Here is a 19,462-nt window from a genome sequence, read left to right as displayed (position 1 = left end):
GCTTTACTTTTTTCACTTATGTTATGTTACAGCCTTATTCCAAAATGGAATTAATTTTTCCCCTCAAAATTCTACACACACACACACACACACACACACACAATACCCCGTAATGACAACATGGAAAAAAATGCTTTTGCAAATAAAAAAAATAATGAAGAAATCACATGTACATAAGTATTCATAGCCTTTGCCATGAAGCTCAAAATTGAGCTCAGGTGCATCCTGTTTCCACTGATTATCCTTGAGATGTTCCTACAGCTTAATTGTCCACCTGTTGTAAATTCAGTTGATTGGACATGATTTGGAAAGGCACACATCTGTCTATAAAAGGTCCCACACTTGACAGTGCATGTCTGAGCACACACCAAGCAAAGGAATGGTCTGTAATCCTCAGAGACAGGATTGTCTCGAGGCACAAATCTGGGGAAGGGTACAGAAAAATATCTGCTGCTTTGAAAGTCCCAATGAGCACAGTGGCCTCCATCATTCATAAATGGAAGATGTTCAGAACCACCAGGACTCTTCCTAGTGCTGGCCGGCCAAACCACCATCTGGGGAGAAGGGCCCTAGTCAGGGAGGTGACCAAGAACCTGTTGGTCACTGTCAAAGATACAGTATTCCTCAGTGGAGAGAGGAGAACCTTCCAGAAGCACAACCATCTCTGCAGCAAACCACCAATCAGGCCTGTATGGTAGAGTGGCCAGATGGAAGCCACTCCTTAGTAAAAAACACATGGCAGCCTGCTTGGAGTTTGCCAAAATGCACCTGAAGGACTGACAATGAGAAACAAAATTCTCTGGTCTGATGAGACAAAGATTGAGCACTTTGGCTTGAATGCCAGGTGTCATGTTTGGAGGAAACCAGGTACCGCTCATCACCAAAAGCCAATACCATCCAAACAGTGAAGAATGGTGATGGCAGAATCATGCTGTTGGGATGTTTTCAGAAACAGGAACTGGGAGACTAGTAAGGATAGATGGAAAGATGAATGCAGCAATGTACAGAGACATCCTGGATGAAAGCCTGCTACAGAGCGCTCTTGACCTCAGACTGGGGCGATGGTTCATCTTTCAGTAGGACAACGACCTTAAACACAAAGCCAATATATCAAAGGAGTGGCTTCTGTACAACTCTGAATGTCCTCGAGTGGCCCAGACTTGAATCCAATTGAACATCTCTGGAGAGATCTGAAAATGGCTGTGCACCGACGCTTTCCATCCAAATTGACGTAGCTTGAGAGGTGCTGCAAAGAGGAATGGGCGAAACTGGCCAAAGATAGGCGTTCCAAGCACGTGGCATCATTCAAAAAACTTGAGGCTGTAATTGCTGCCAACGGTGCATCAACAAAGTATTGAGCAAAGGATGTGAATACTTCTATACATGTGATTCTTCACAATATGTGGGAAAAGTGAAGCGCTGTGAATACTTTCCTTAGATACTATTATATATATATATATATAGTGTTGCTTTATTTGTATCACATTTGCTGTTGTGTATGTATGTAATTAATGTATTTTTTGTTTTATTTCAGCTCCCGTGCGCTTGCCCTTTCTCCTTTGAAGAGCTGGCGGAAGTTGTGCGGAATGGGACTCCTACTCTGAGACGCAAGCTGATGGTTGCTTGGCAACATCAGCCAACGTCTTGCTAGGAAGTGAGCGAACCGCGGACATCCTGCTGCCACGATGCTTGGCGCGGGAGGTAGCGGCGGGAGAGGCTAACCTGAGCTCAGGTATTTAAATAGTCTGTTGATCTGTATACTGTGTGTTGGTGTGTCCAGAGGAAGAGGCGGAGGCCTCGAAACATGTTCATTATATTACTGCACCGGGATCAGTTGTTCATTCCAGCGTTGAGTGCTGGCACTTTTGGATAACGTGTATTGTGCTTTGGTCTGTTGATCACAGCACTTGTTGCAGGGCACCATAGCTGCAATTTGCTTGTATTTTACTTGGATTTACCTGGACTCATATTGCTTCATATTATATGCAACACTGCTCTTATAAAGTTTGAAATATGGAACTGCAACCTGAAGTATCTGTGGTGCAGGATCTAGCTGGCTGCCAGGACTTTAGAAACCTAACTGGCAAGACCTTTAGCTTTACATCTGAGCAAATAGAAGAGATTGTATTTAAAAGAGACAGAAACCACTACTGACTTTGAGCACAATTTGGAAGATTTGCCTCATCAACTATTTAAACTGAAGTGGAGAGAGATTGACTACTTGATGCATACAGACAAAGCGACCACTGCCACTCGAGCAACCGGAGGAAGGCCAACCTCAGGGGCAAACAAAACCAAAGAGGTGTGCAAAGTCAGGAGAAACCCATCTCGCAAGAAAATAGCTTAATTTTCAATTTGTCTAACAGGGTTTTGACAGATGTGGAAAGGCAGGTCTTAAGTAAAGGCCTTACATTTGTTCCAACAAATTTTCACGATGATTTTACTTGGCGCTTAGATCATCATAAGTTTGCAAGAAACCTTCGTATAAAAGAACATTTTCAAAATCAAAAGAGGGCCTATGAACCATCAGTGTTGGAAACTTTTTTGAGAAGTCCAAATCGAGATTTGATCCAGTTTCCACTAATTCATCCCTCAAAACCTTTAATCGCCTTTTAGATGACTCTTATTAGGTTTATATGGCAGCCCCTGGTCAAATCCATAAAAATGTGACTAAACAAGAATCTGTGGCTCTTAAAAATCTGGGCGCCTATGACGATATTATTATTAGGCCCGTCAATAAAGGCAGGACCATTGTGATACAGGATATATATATATATATATATATATATATATATCGCATGGAGATTGAGCGTCAGTTGGCTGAGGAAGAAATGTACAAACGACTATATGTAAACACCACTAATCCATATCAGAAAGAATTATGGGATATTCTATCTACAGCTGTACATCAAAAACTCATTACAGCTAAAATAGCTGAGACACTGCAAGTGGACCATCCAAAGATTCCGGTATTGTATACCTTGCCGAAGCTGCATAAAAACAGTAGTGACCCACCGGGGCGTCCAATTATTGCGGCCTGTGGGTCTCTATACCAGCCTACAGCTCAACTTCTAGATCATTTATTGCAGCCTTTACTTGTGCATAAGCAATCCTATCTTAAGGATACTACTAACTTCTTGAAGTTGCTTAGTGGTGTTGGGACATTGCCAGAGGGTACACTCATGTGCTGTCTGGACGCGTGTAGTTTATATACGTCCATTCCGCACATGGGTGGATTGGCCTCAATGAAACATTTTCTGATGCAGTTTTTGGATCCTAATCTATTTGACCACGATTTATTTCTGAGGTTACTGGAAATGACCTTATACCGTAATTATTTTTTGCATGATGGTTATTATTTACAGGAACGGGGTGTGTGATGGGGTCAGCTGTGGCCCCGTCGTACGCCAACGTGTATATGTTTGAACAAGAGGAGATTATGTTCTTCAATCGTCCAGATGTCGTCAAATATATAAAATGATACACTCGGTATATTGACGACATATTTATGCTCTGGACACCGGGGGGGGATGAAAAACTTTAATGCTTTCATGCAGGAAATTAATGATCTTGATTCTACTATCAAATTCACGTACACTAGCAGTTTCTCTACAGCTAATTTTTTAGATGTACATGTAGTTTTGACTGAAGGCATTATTTCAACTGAGGTATTTAACAAAGATGTTGACCGTAATACTTTCCTGCTAGCATCAAGCCATCATCCAGGCCCCCTCATGTGTGGGCTACCGTTGTCCCAGATGAGGGTTGCTTGGATCTCTAGTGAACCCTCTCATGCAGTGCTTGCCATTGATGGACTTATTTCTAAGTTCATCGCAAGAGGTTATCACCCTAACGTATTATTAGCCCCACAAAATCATGTTTTACAAATTCCGAGGTCACAATTACTGCGGTCTCGTAATCGTGTGTCTGATCAGATTTTGCCTTGGACGAGTAGCTTTACCACAGCGAGTCCAATTATCAATCGTGCCACCAAAGCATTGTGGCCGATGGTTACTTCTGATAAAGATCTAACAGGTTTAAAAAACATGCGGCCTGTTGCAGCCTTTAAACGAGACCATAACTTGAAGGATAGGTTCATGATCACAGACATTACTGGTAGAGGGATTCCTTGACAGCCAAATGTTTATGTGAAACCTCCTGGCTGCTATAGCTGTTACAGTTGTACCACCTGTAAATTTATGGTTACCTGTAAAACGTTTCAACATCCACACCTGCCCAAAACTTATGACATCAGCTTTGTTTTGACCCGCACTTCGTCCTTTGTCGTTTACGTTATTGTGTCCGTGCGGCCTGTACTATGTGGGCCAGACACGTAAATTCCATGAACGAATGGCCTTACATAGGTCATCCATCCAGTTGTCATCTGGGGATAGACTCATAGATCAGCCAGTGGCCCATCATTTTAAAGTCATGGGCCATCCTTTGACATCTTTAAAGTACTTTATAATCGATCATGTGCCTGTATCTCCCCGCAGTGGGGATAGAGCCAAGAATTTACTACTTACTGAGTCTAGATGGATCTTTCGACTTAACTCTATTTATCCGCAGGGTTTAAACGATAAAATTAATTGGAATAGTTTGATGTAAAAGTTACTAGATGCTTGCTGATCAGTATGTTGTTTTACTGATTAACTGTTTAATGTAAAGCGTATTAGTGTTGCTTTATTTGTATCACATATGCTGTTATGTGTATGTATGTAATTAATTTATTTTTATGTTTTATTTCAGCTCCCGTGCGCTTGCCCTTTCTCCTTTGCAGAGCTGACGGAAGTTGTGCGGAATGGGACTCCTACTCTGAGACGCAAGCTGATGGTTGCTTGGCAACATCAGCCAACGTGTCTCTAGGAAGTGAGCGGCCTGCGGACATCCGGCTGCCGCGATGCTTGGTGCCGGAGGTAGCGCGGGAGAGGCTCACCTGAGCTCAGGTATTTAAATAGTCTGTTGATCTGTATACTGTGTGTGTTGGTGTGTCCTGAGGAAGAGGCGGAGGCCTCGAAACATGTTGACTTATTTGCTACACCATTAAATCTCTTATACCATGTCCCTGGAGTGCCGTGCATCTGAGGAAAGATTTCATTATATTACTGCACCGTGTCACCGGGATCAGTTGTCCATTCCAGCGTGGAGTGCCGGCACTTTTGGACAAAGTGTGTAAGTGTGTGTGTGTGTGTGTAAGTGTAATATATCACACATACACACATACACACATACATATATATATATATACACATATATACATATACACACACACATATATACACAGTGTAGATAGACCGCTGCATATGGATCTGAAATGATTAATTTGCACCTACAGTACCATAAAGCATGCCACAGCTACTTTATTTTAACATCTATAGATCACCTATCCGTCTGGTAATTACAGTATAGAAAGACAATTTACACTGAAAAACAAAAAAACTCAAACCATTTAGATATTTATATACAGCAGGTAAAATAAGTATTGAACACATCAACATTTTTCTTAGTAAATATGTGTTATCAGGCTATTATAATGAAATTTTCACCAAATGTCAGCAACAACCATGCAATCCACAAATGCAAAGAAATCAAACCATAGCTATCCATAAATTAAATTGAGTAATAATGTGAAATGACACAGGGAAAAAGTGGTATCTGGTCATGTGACCGGCACTTGGGATCCTGGCGGTCACCAGGGATCCCAAGAAACCGGGGACCCGAGCAAAACAAAATGCTGGCAAACAGAATTCCGACCCACAGACACTATTCCCACTCGTGTGTGTCCACGACACCAAGAGTGGGAATAGTACCTGTGGCAATAGTGCAGTGAGCCACCAAGCCCGCAAGGGGCTTTGTTGCGCTCGCCCACCCCAGCTTTCTGCTGCTGGAATCAGTATGCGGACTGCCGGGATCCCCAGCACTAGTCTTCCAGCCCATACTAGAAAAAGTATTGAACACATGAAGAAAGGGAGGCATGGAAAGCCAAGACACCAACTGAAATCAGTAATTAGAAAGCAATCCTGCACCTTGTCAGTGCAAATATAAGCTGGTTCAGTCCCAACTGATGGCATTGGTTACAGTAGGATTTCAAAACTTCTGAATGTTCAAGTGAGCAATGTTAGGGCCATAATCACAAAGTGGAAAGAACATTATTTCACCATAAACCAGTCAAGACAAGGTGCTCCTCGCAAGATTTCTGACAGAGCAGTGAAAAGAATTATCAGAAGAGTTGTCCAAGAGCCAAGGACCACTTGTGGAAAGCTTCAGAAAGACCTGGAATTAGCAGGTTCAATTGTTTCAAACAAAAATAAGTAATGCACTCAACAGCCATAGCCTATCTGCATGCTCACCACGCAAGACTCCATTACTGAAGAAAAATAATGTTTAAACCCGGCTAACGTTTGCGGCTGATAAAAGGTAGAAGCCATTTTGTCCATGGACTCCATGTTTTAATATGTTTCATTGTCTTATCAGTCTGTTTAACATGTTTTTCTTTTAAAAGCAGATCTAACTGTTCAATCTCTGCACTTTTAAAAAACAAGGTTCTGTTTTTAAGTACTTTCTTGCTTGAAATGTAACTGCCAACAGCTAGACAGGGAGACTTCAAAAGGTATAGTCTGTTTGGGTATTGCAGGTGTGAAAAGTCGCTAGACAAAATGTATGTCTACCTTTCAGCAGATTTTCCCCTAGTTAACCCTATAAGCACATATAACAATCATAGAAGTTACTAGAGATATGACATAAGGTAAAGTTTTTGCTAGCCAATAAGATAGAGCATTATGTCAGGAAACTACGTCAATGTATGCAGCTTTGCGTGCCTTATATTGAACTGTCCTCGAAAGTAAACTTACTGCCATTTCCTATTTCATGATATGTGACTAGTCATTACAAAGTTACCTTTGTTTCTGGTCACTAGCTGTAGCTGTGAATGAACCAGATGTTGACAGAGTGTATGCCAGAGCTAGGATTAATGAGGGTATGCCTCTCCAGAAATCATCTTTATCATTGCACAACATTTGGACAAGCCTTTCAAATACTGGGAGAATATAGTCTGCTCAGATGAGCCCAAAATTGAACTTGCTGGATGCCATAATACACACCACGTTTGGAGGAGAAATGGCACTGCACATCTCCCCAAAAACAATAGTGAAGTTTGAAGGTGGGAACATAATGGTGTGCAGCTGTTATTCAGCACGCGGTTCTGGCATACCTTATACTGTACTGTACTTGAAGGAAGGATGAATGGAAAAATGTACCAAAGACATTCTTGATAAAAATCTGCAGCACAACAATGATCCCAAACACACAGCCAAAGACATGCTCAATTGGTTTCAGAGAAAGAAAATAAAGCTGCTAGAATTAGCCAAGCACCTTACTTGAACCCAATTGAAAATCTATGGAAATAACTAAAGATCAGAGTTCATATAAGAGGCCAATGGAAGCTTCAAGATTTGATGACAATGGGGCAGATGTATTAACATGTAGAAGGCATAAGGAAGCGATAAACACAAGGTGATCAATGCACCAGCCAATTAGCTCCAATATGTAAATTGACGACTGGCTGGTGCATTTATCACCTTGCGCTTATCACTGGTTTATCACTTCCTTATGCCTTCTCCAGGTTAATATATCTCCCCCTGTGTGAGGAAAAATAGGCCAAAATCACACATGAGCAATGCATGCTACTAGTTTCTCCATACAGTAAGCATCTCGAAGCAGTCATTACCAACAAAGTATTACATTAAATTTCAGTAAGCATGTTCAACACCTTTTCCCTGGGTCATTGCACAGTATTACACATAATTTATGGACCTCTATGGTTTGATTTCTTTTCATGTGTCGATTGAATGGGTTGTCAATACTCATTTTACTCACTGTTTGTTACACTTTTTAATTGGGGGGTGGGGGAGGGGGGATATATAAAAATAAAAGCAGTAACCCCTCCACGGATGAGTCTATTTTGACATTTCTTGGGCCGATTACATCCAGCATCAATAGCCTTATATATTTATGCAGTACACACACAAATTCACAATAAAGAAACACCATCTTGGGAAACAAGCTATCACATTTAATGAGAGGACCACTGTTTATGGATGCCAGGATATGGAAGAGCTGGGCTTTATAACCCCCCCCCCCCCGCCCCCCCCCATCCTTATCCCTGGACTTCATTCTTTCTGTAGGGTGCCAGATAGCTACTAAGGGAACACATTTTAAAAGGGGGCTTCTCTCTTACAAACAAGAGTGCACTTCTAAGTAGAAAGGTGCCAGAATGGAGAAAATTATGTCCTCTCCCATCTATCAGCTCTATGTGAAACAATGTATATAGTTTTCTCAGATTCATAGCTTCAAGTTGTTTATCCACTAAGGAGAGTGGGCAAAGCCCATGTGATATGTCTGCCATTCATTGCAAGGTCCACAGTGCTCCTATGGGTTTGCAAGGCAACAAGGAGTTGCAATATACTCTGTTAATCACAGTTTGATCTGACACCTACTTTTAAAATGCTAATTTGATCTATGCAATGTATCCTTTAATTCAGTCCTCGAAGGTCCTAATCCAGATCTGGCTCTACATATATGATTTTAAATTAACTGTATTTTAGATTTTGTTAATAAATGTTTATGAAAGCATTTAGTTTTTTTTACTAAAATACTCTACCAGGTAGAGGACAAAAATCAGGAAAGAAAAAAAAGACAAATAAGTTGAAGTGGGGCGAGGCAAAGGGGAGGAAAGAAATTAAAGTAGTCTAAATAAAAAAGGATTAGCGTGTGAATGAGTGCAGGTGGCATCAGGGGTAAAGATGAGTGGAAATGGGAGAACAGGGCAACAGACTTTGGGGACATGGAGAGATACAGTAGAGATCCTGGAATGGGAAAACAAGAAATTTAATCTTCACCATATAAAATAATTTAGAAAGCAATGTTATACCCAGGAGGATGGAGGCAGAGAAGTCGGGGGAAGAATATATGTCATTGGAGTATATATGGCATTGGAGTATATATGGCATTGAAGACAAAAGCTAAATTAAATTTCCAAGTGAGGAGGTTTACAAAGAGAACAGAATGGGGCAAAATCTCTTGGAGGACACTTACTGTAGGAGGTATAGCAATAAGTGGTAGATGCAGAAAAAGGTAGAGATATAAGCCGTTGTAGATAGGAGTTGAACCATGATTAAAGTCTGGGATACTGACAAAGTGAAAAATATGAAAGAAAAAAAAGTGATCATTCATGTCAAAGGCAGTAAACAGATCAATGAGGGCGAGTAGGGAGAAGTGACCCTAGGATATGGCTTTGAGAAAGTCCTTGTGACCTTGATAAGAGCAGTTTCAGTGGAGTCGAGGTGATGAAGAAGAAGGAAAAAAAGTTTAGAAGACTGGGTGGAAAGGAAAGAAAGGATATAGACCAGTGATGGCTAACCTTGATACTCCAGCTGTTGAACTACATATCGCAGCATGCCCTGCTACAGTTTTGTTATTTGGCCATGCTAAAACTGATGCAGGGCATTCTGGGATGTGTAGTTAAACAGCTGGAGTGTCAAGGTTAGCCATCACTGATATAGACACTCCTCTAAAACAGCTTGGAGGCAGGAGAGAAATCTGGTGTTAGGAGGCAAAGTGAGGGTTTCTTGAAGGTAAAGAGAGCCAGGAGAGCATACGTTTAAGATATGGGCAAGCATTAACAAGTGCTAGCATTTTGAAAAAGAGAAGAAAAACAAAAAACTGTATGTAGTAATAACAAAGGTACTGTATATATATATAAGTGGTATAAGAGGAAAATACCAGACTTAATTCTTTGTAATGCATAGAAAGCAGAAAGACTTGAGATGAGATAATGTGAATGCCTGATTTTGAGATTTAACTGTAGAGAGAAAGGATGGCCCCAAAGGCATGGGAGCAATTGAGGGAGACTAATTGCAGTGAGGGGAAAAAAGCACCATGGGTTTTGTGGATTGGGAAGAGAGGGGAAAAAAAAAAAAGAATTTTAATTACGATAGTTTAGCATGAGAGCAGAGTTTGGGGGGGGGGGGGGGGGGGGAGATAATGCCTTTGAAATGAGGCATTCAACATAAACTCATTATTTTCTCCAGTACAGATCAACTGTATGGTAACATATCGGAGTGCTTATACAGTGACTGTCTAGTCGGCATAATTAATAGTGGATGTGAATTTGGAGTTGTGGGAAGCATTCTATATCCTGGCTGTCTGGATCCTGGTGCTCAGCATACCGCCACCGGGATCCCGACCGATGGGATACTGACAATTATTCTCCCTCTTGGGGTGACCATGACACCACTGGAGGGATAACAAATAGCGTGGTGCATGTAGCGCGCCATCGTGCCTGCAGTGTGGCAAGCGCAGCAAGCCCACAAGGGGCTCTTTTGCTCTCGCCCTGCTACCAGCATTCCAGCAGTCGGGATCCCAGTGCCAGTGTACTGGATGCCGGGATCCTGACCACCGGAATATCATAGTAGACCCGGAGTTGCAACGTGATATACAGTAATATGATCAGGGCAGGAGAGTGAAGATAGGAGGGTTTGCAGTAAGAATAAGAGGATGGGGTCAAGAGCAGAAAAGTTGTACTAGGTAAGCATAACTTTTGGGAGAAGACTACAGTAGTTCAAGTGAGATACTAAAGAGGGTCCATAGTGTGAGGTCAAAGGAGAAGACGAGAGAGCAGCTTTGAGACAGCCACTTCCTTGACATTGCACAGTGGAAAATGAAATAGGAGAGAAGTGGTGTTGGGTGGGGAGACTCAAGTCTCAATAATGCAAGGAGATTAAGGGAGTCTGATAATAAGAGGACAAAGGGGAAATGAATGATGTGAGTGCTGAAGTGAATAATACACTTGGCAGTTTGTACAGTTGTCAATGGAATTAGATGGTACAGACTAGTTGTATGTGAGTGTGTGGGAGGAATAGGATAAGACAGAAGTGAACAAGGGAAAGAAATGAAGATTGTGAGCAACCAAGTGTGAAAATGAGAGGCAAGAAAAGAGCTATAGTGAATGGGTGGTAAGGGGAATATGTAATAAATTAGCAAGAACTATAGTAAGAAATAAGGTGGTAAGATAAAGGGGGACCACTTGGAGAGGTGGTGAGAGAACAAGGGAGGAGGCACGGAGTGTGGAAGGGAGAGATGGGAGAGCAAAATGTTAAGCGACTGGAATGGGTATATAGGGGTCGCCAGTGGTGTGGTATCATTCTACCACACCACTTTAACGGCTGAGTGTAATTCCATCACTGCAGGACAGTCCTTTCAAGCCATAGGAAGCAGGTAAACAAATCAGGTAGAAATTAAGCATTTGATGAAACAGGTGGGTAGACAGATGATATTAGAAGGTTGTATCAAGAGGAAGAATGATTGTAAGGAGGGCTGCAGAGAACTAGGTGATTATGAATCAGATAGCAAAATATACTATTTACAGTACAGTATATCAAACAGCAACGAGCTCACCTTTTCCTTTGTATCCTCAATAGATGTTAACTCCCGTGGACTGTCCCTCTCAACTTCATTCCCTGATGCTATTAGCTTCACAGGGATGTCTTTAATATGAGTTGCCTTGCTCTTATTTTGACCACGCTTAGAATTTGTACCAGCAGCAGTTTGAGAGATAATTTCTTTGTCCTTTTATGAAGAGAACATTCAAATAAGAAAATATTCTATAGGAGTATAAGCTTTACATGATAAAAGCAACAAAAATTATTTGTATGTATATAGTTAAATGCATATGCTTACTAAAAGCACATTGCTAAGATAAGGTCAATAGTAAATTTTTCCAAGAAAATTGTGTCACCTACATTCTCTGTATCATCTATAGAGTCAAAACCTTTGGCCAAGTTCAGAACAGAAACTGCATTTTCCTTCTTCCTGCTACGTTTACTAGGTTTGAAGTCATCCGGGATTGCTTTTTGTGCTACGTCAGCAGACACCTAAGATAAAAACATTTTAGTACATTACTTCACTACAATTCTAGCATTGAAACCATAAAGAAAGTTTACTCAGGACTAATACCAGAGTGCAAATGGGGACACTTAAACAGTCCTACAGACATGTTGAAAATTGATTATTGAAAGTAATTTTATTTTATTTAAAAACTCCAACCACCACAACAGCCCTTATACTGATTGTAGGAAAACCTGGAGATTGTCCGAGATTCTGGTTGCCTTGACTACTAAACTCAATTTATCCAAAATAAAGATGGAAAGAATATGCACGTGAAGATTATATATTGGACCCAATACCTTCCTCGTTCCTTTGTTTTCAGTAAATAAATCATAACATAAAACATTTAAATTTTACTTAGTGATAATAGCATACTTCTGTGGATTAGTCTAGGAAACCATATTGGCTTTTCATCTCCAATTAACTTTTCTTCTCTCTATAGCCCCAATGCACAGTGGAATTATGCAAAAGCTGAAAACGTTTGTTCACATTGCCTGTTCACACCCAGGAATAGATATGGGTTCTTCCCGGCATTAGACCTGTGCAAAGTGAAAGGGGTGGCTTCCCGACCTGGCAATATGCTGGGTCAGGTTGCCATCCGGGGCGGGGACAGAGGCAGCAACAGGGCGGAGGTGGCTCTAGAGATGACATCTCCAACGCAGCCTCTCCCTATACTGTGAACTTGTGCCAGGTCGCATCGACCGGGGTAACCCATTCACACTGCGCCTGACCCGGCAATAACCCAGGAATAACCCTTTTTTATTGCTGGGTTGAATTACTGGGTCAGGCAATCCAGGAGTTCAGCAGTGACCAGTCTACACTGCACAGCGACCCATGTTGATCCGGCAAAATACCGGGTTGATACTGGGTGTTTGGTGCAGTGTGAACAGGGTAATACCTACTTTAAAGTACTATATACACCACTCAATATAAATACATACACCATAGTGTGTGTGTGTGTATATTATATATATATATATATATATATATATATATATATATATATATATATATATATATATAATTCCACATATAATTCCACAAGTGGAGTCGCAACACACCTCCAAGTTAATAGATAGGTGCCCGGTCTGATAAATAGTATAGCATTTGTCCATACACTAGGAAACCCAGCTCAGGAAAAACCAGCACACTGTTTGAACTAATGAATATCCTTCTGTGTTTTAATAAAGTGCAACATGATGCAAACAAGCAGCACAGGTAGTTTAGCAGCAAGGTAACATATGCAATGAAATACTCAACATCCCAACAGCTGTTTCGTCTGCCTTCATCAGGGGAATAATAAATTCAGCATATCTGTAAAGTCACTGCACAGCCTGCAGTGTAAAGTGCCAAGTGCCCAAACGTTACAGTGTAAATACAGCCTATTTAAACCCAGTGTCCAAATTACCTCATGTACACCTGGTGTCTCCGGTCCCACGTGCGGATCAGTCCGACGTCATCCGGACGCGCCGTCATGTGTCGCACTCCGGTAGTGACGTCAGAGGCCTGGCGTGCCATCACCTCTCCGCATTCAAGATGCAGAGAAGTGTCACACATCCATTCCCCCCGGAAGGAACAAGCCCGCCGAGTCCTACCCTGGATGAAACCACTCCCTCGGCACGTCACATGACGTCCAAGGGGCGTTGCCAATATCCAGTTAGGCTGGCTGTCAACGGCAATCCGTGACACCCAGCCCATCACCCTGAGACCGGGCATGAGGGAGTACATGGGGATGATTATTCTAATACATTGATAACTGCCACAACCCAATAGGTGAATCTAGTGCCCACATCTGACTATATACAGCTTATAATATTAGTCCTACGTTATATCATGTGGTTGAATATAAAGAGCAGTTCACCCATATGGGATGCGCAGAAAAAATAATATGTATCAACAGTAAAAAAATTTACTAATACATCCCTGTCAGATGATGGATCTAGACGCAATCCAGAGGTCAAGACCCGCGCGTACCAAACTCAGACCAAAAACAAAAAATTAAAAATTAAAAAATATAAAAAGCAAAAGGCAAAAATAGTAAGCATTATCACAAGAATGGGGTAAAAGAGAAATCTTCATTTAATCCAGTCCGAGTCAACGTGTCAAGTCGATGAATCCATCGGCACTCCTGCTGTAACAGCAGTTTATGAGTGTCTCCACCCAATTTTAGTGGCGGCACATGATCAATTGGCATGAACAATAGATCTTTGATGTTATGTCCATGTAGGACGAAGTGCTTAGCAACTGGTGGTGTTGAGCCATCCATTTTGATGAAAGCTTTCTTAATTGACGAGCGATGTAAAGCAATGCGCTCTTTAAGCATCCTCATGGTCTTGCCTACATAAAGCTTGTTGCAGGGGCAGACAATCATGTAAGTAACGTATCGTGTTTCACATGTCATACGATGACGTAGATGATAAATCTTCTTTGACAAAGGTTGAGAAAAGCTGCTCCCTGTGCGCATATGTTTGCAATTGACACATGATCCACACTTAAAAGCTCCTTTTTTGAATTGCAGCCAAGTATTTTTTCCTTGGACTGTAGGCACAATGTCCGAATAAGTTATTTGGTCCTTTAGATTGGCACTTCTTTTATAACAAAATAAGGGCAACCTTTCACAGTGTTTGCCCATAACCGGATCGGACTGCAAAATGTGCCAGTGCTTCAGGATCGCTCGTCTCGTACCCTTAGAGGATACGGAATAGGTGCTAGAAAAAGTCAATCGTCCCAGTTCATCTGGACGTATATTCGGTTCCATTAACTGCTTCCGATCAAGTTTCAAACACCTGGATATCGATTCTTGGACTTCTCTCGGATCATATCCCCTTTCGATGAACTTGTTGCCCATCTCTAAGAGGGCCTTTGGTAATGTCCCACTGTCAGACGTTATTCTAACAACTCTAACTAGCTGTGAATACGGTAAGCCCCTCTTGAGGGGTTGAGGATGGAAACTCGATGCCAGTAAGAGGGTGTTTTTGTCAGTTGGTTTTGTAAAAATTTCCGTAAAAAAAGCCCCATCTTGTAATTTTACTGTAACATCCAAAAAACTAATGCTGGTCAAGTCATAGGTACACGTGAATCTAATTGACCCTGGTAAAAGATTCAACTTGTTAACAAATTCGAGAAGTTTCAATTCACCTCCAGTCCACAGTATGAAAAGGTCATCTATAAAACGAACATAAAATTTGATAAATTCAGAAAATGTTGGATCGGCCATAATATGTGCCTTCTCATATTGAAACATGAATAAATTGGCATACGATGGGGCCACATTGGACCCCATCGCTGTCCCCTGTAACTGTAAATAAAAAGAATTTTCAAACAAAAAGTAATTTTTGTGCAAAATGAAATCCAACAACAATCAAAAATTCACATGGCGGACCCTCATACTGCGGACTGGAGGCAATAGCATCTCTCGTGGCCTCTAAGCCTTCAACATGATTGATGTTAGTATATAAACTGGTGACATCCAAGGTCACCAGAATGCAATCATTAGGTATTGGACCAATGGAGTTAAGTTTTTTCAAAAAATCCGTGGTATCCCTAATGAAATAGGGCGTGGATTGTACAACAGGCTGCAAATGAAAATCAACATATTGTGACAATGTTTGACACAAGGATCCTCTTGAGGAGATAATAGGTCTCCCCGGGGGTTTGTGCATGCATTTATGAACTTTAGGCAGGGTATAGATCAAGGGTATGCGAGGGAATTCTTGTGTCAAGAAGCCTGCTGTTTGTTCATCTATCCAATTATTGGAAAGTCCAAGTTCAATAATTGAATCAACTTCTCGCTTAAAATTGTCAGTGGGATCAAAGCGGAGCTGTTTATAGCATTGACCATCCGCTAATTGGCTATTGATTTCACTTATATAGTCAATCCTGTTTAGTAATACTATCCCCCCGCCCTTATCGGCGGGGCGTATGAGGATATCTGTATTATCACGTAATGTTTTAATAGCTGATCTTTCGGCCTTTGTCATGTTGTAATTTTTAATTCTAGTGTTTTGGACACTGGTTAAAGCCTCCTTTTTGACCAAACGCATTAACACCTCAATAGCGGAATTAGATAGTGGTGGGTCAAATCTGCTAGAAGCTTTAAAGGGATTCACTGGACGATTATCTGCACTCTTTTTAGAAAAAAAGTCTTTAAGTTTCAATTGTCTAAAGAATTTGTATAATTCGACTTCACAATCGAATACATTCTGTTTGTGAGTTTGTACAAACGTAAGCCCCTTAGACAGTACCGCCATTTCCACTGCTGAAGGGAGGTAATCAGATAAATTAAAAACTGTTACCTCCGACCTCCCTTGTAATTTTTCCCCCCGGTGTCTTTTGTGCCTGATCCCCCCTCTCCTACAAGGTCTCCCGTGTCTTTGTTCTTTTTTGCCTTGCTCCTTGTAAAGTTCTTTTCCCCTAAAAAAGAGCCTCTTTGGTTACTGGAGTGATCAAAGTCACTCTGGGATGTATGTGAATCTATATTAGTAAATAAAACCTCCGTTTTTTTACGAAAACCCTGGGTTGTTCTCCAGGGTCGTCTGTTAGATTGAGTAAACAACCAAGGATATACTCGAAGGTCTCGATAGTCCGACTTAACTTTCCTATATTTGGACTTTTTGAAAGCCAGCAGATAGTTTCTAAAGGCTGTAACCGACTCATCCAATTTGATTAACCAATCATAGAAAACATCAGCCTTCAAAATGTCCAAACCTGTTGATTCACAAGATAAAATCTCTTTCTTTACCGTTTCTATATCCAAATTGACCTGTTGAACTACCAATACCATCAAATCAAAACTACATTGGTTCAATATTTGGCACCACTGGCGACAGAATTCTTTGTTGCTGCGACCCAACGTGGGTTGATTTTTAATTCTAAATCCACGTGGAATCAATTTTTCTTTATGATATTGTGAAATGGTCAAACCGTGTAATTCCAGTTCGACTAATCTTTTACGGAGTCGCAGCAAGTCAGCATTTACTTCTGTCGGCGTGTCAATGTCAAAGGCTAATTTGTCAGTAGATGAGAATAATATTTTAGAAACCTCTTTATCCAAAAACCTTTTAGTACCTGTAATATCATTAGCGTCTAGGTCCATCACCAAAACAAAGTCTGGTACACAAAGAAAAAATAGGAAAAAAGCAAAAATAATAAAAATAAAAATAACAATATTGAAAAAATCAAAATCTTAGTGGTGCAGCTCCAAGTCCATAAGATAACAATCCGTTACTCAGGTTACATGAAATTCCACAAGTGGAGTCGCAACACACCTCCAAGTTAATAGATAGGTGCCCGGTCTGATAAATAGTATAGCATTTGTCCATACACTAGGAAACCCAGCTCAGGAAAAACCAGCACACTGTTTGAACTAATGAATATCCTTCTGTGTTTTAATAAAGTGCAACATGATGCAAACAAGCAGCACAGGTAGTTTAGCAGCAAGGTAACATATGCAATGAAATACTCAACATCCCAACAGCTGTTTCGTCTGCCTTCATCAGGGGAATAATAAATTCAGCATATCTGTAAAGTCACTGCACAGCCTGCAGTGTAAAGTGCCAAGTGCCCAAACGTTACAGTGTAAATACAGCCTATTTAAACCCAGTGTCCAAATTACCTCATGTACACCTGGTGTCTCCGGTCCCACGTGCGGATCAGTCCGACGTCATCCGGACGCGCCGTCATGTGTCGCACTCCGGTAGTGACGTCAGAGGCCTGGCGTGCCATCACCTCTCCGCATTCAAGATGCAGAGAAGTGTCACACATCCATTCCCCCCGGAAGGAACAAGCCCGCCGAGTCCTACCCTGGATGAAACCACTCCCTCGGCACGTCACATGACGTCCAAGGGGCGTTGCCAATATCTTTCTTTGAGCCATGAGGATTTATCTTTTGACTCAAACTTTTATTATACAGTAGATCACTTAAACTGACTTAAATTCACATTAAAATTCAACACCTCTGAGGCTGGAATTGACCAATGAGAGGTTTTAGAACCAACCTGATGTACTAGATAATGCAGGTTATTTGAAAAAATGTTCACTCATCCTTTGAATTTGAGCTGATCAAAGCTTCATTTGTAGTAAAATATATAATAAAATTATGTCTTCATCCCTGTAATAAGTTTAGTCACATGAAGGGATGGCTTCCATAGCTCAAAACAAAACCAGCAGTTAACGAAAATCTCAGCTTCTGATCAAACTGCAAAAAGCAATTGGTAATTTGTCTGATTTTTAAGCAATGTCAGATTGAATGTTTTTGCCTCAGGCCCATAATCAATACATAGAACATTACTAAATAGAAACCTAAAAATGTGATGACTGGGGCTGGTAAGGTTTTATATTGTGACTACCTCTCCATAAACCTCAGTCTGGTTATGATTCTACTGTTGCTGCAGGCTAATACTAAATGTCAAATAAAAAATGCCAAGTTGTCAGCAACTCTAAGCTTCTAACGCACAGTGGAAATTGTTGGAAATGTGGGCACAGGCTTGAGGATATAGCAGTGTTTCTGTGAACATTGGCAGATGCCATACAACTATGAACAGACCAGTTACTTAACCAAAAGGTGTTTTATTGAAAATAAAGCATGTACTGCTATACACACTGGTAGATAGAACGAAGCTTGAGTGGAGTGTGTAGGTTCCAGTGTAGGAAGCAGATAATATAAGCAGATAAACACTTTTGTCACTGGAACTAAGTGTACAACTACAGTCATCAAATGTGGTACTCTCACACAGCCCCAACATGGCTCAGCATATGCTTAATGGTTGCATCGGCAGCCATCTTGGTACAGGGAATGAAGTTCCCCTGGAGGAGTCATAGTAAAATAGAGTCTGTGCAGTAGCACACCCCATTTTCAACATGAAGCAATTTTAGCAGTCACAAATGTTCCCAGCATTCCTTGTGTTGGTTTGCACAAGTACATGATTTCACACTCTGCATTATATGGCACCAAATTTACAAAGCTGCAGAGCAACAAGTGCTGCAGTAAACACTAGAAGATGTAGTTCCCCTCACTTCAGACAGGTTGGTCCCACCACTTTCCCTGGTTAGTAATACTGAAGACACCGGGCCTTCAGTATATAATCATATCAATCTTCCCGCACCTCCTGATAATATGATAATAACACTTCTGCAGATAAGAACTGATACATACCTACCTACCTGTCTGGCTCGACTCTAGGATGAAAACGCAATGCTTGGATCAGCAGTCCACTGTACTCTAGGATTCCTCATTTTTCCTGTACTCATTTTTACTCAAGTACTCAAGTACTCAAGTTGCATTGCGCCTCACAATTGATCCTACTTCCATTTGTGCATTTATTAAAACACATTATAGTGACTATTTCCACAATGTACATCAGTAAGTTAATATTTGCCACCTACATTTTCTGGAGGTTCAGAATCTTTGTGCAAACTTGGAGCAGAAACACCATTTTCCTTCTTCCTGCCACGTTTATTGGGTTTGGCATCTTTGAGGACTAATGTCTGCTCTACATCCACAGGTTCCTAAGGAGACAAA

The 19,462-nt window shown here is 41.1% G+C and overlaps 1 protein-coding gene across 1 annotated transcript in view; it reads right to left on the bottom strand.

The window, feature by feature from the left end:
- The window catches only part of LOC135050979 (condensin-2 complex subunit hcp-6-like), a 94,840-nt gene that overhangs the window by 7,533 nt on the left and 67,845 nt on the right, over positions 1-19,462 (bottom strand). The window contains exons 6-8 of the mRNA XM_063957196.1: positions 19,327-19,449; positions 11,799-11,930; positions 11,455-11,625 (exon numbers count right to left, since the gene is read on the bottom strand). Of these exons, the coding sequence (XP_063813266.1) occupies positions 11,455-11,625; positions 11,799-11,930; positions 19,327-19,449 (426 nt within the window). The remainder of the gene's footprint in view (positions 1-11,454; positions 11,626-11,798; positions 11,931-19,326; positions 19,450-19,462) is intronic.

This window comes from Pseudophryne corroboree, chromosome 2, assembly GCF_028390025.1.
Source record: "Pseudophryne corroboree isolate aPseCor3 chromosome 2, aPseCor3.hap2, whole genome shotgun sequence".
Taxonomy (NCBI): Eukaryota; Metazoa; Chordata; class Amphibia; order Anura; family Myobatrachidae; genus Pseudophryne; species Pseudophryne corroboree.
Note: the sequence above shows the minus strand (reverse complement) of the source record. Positions and strands in the feature narration are given on the sequence as shown.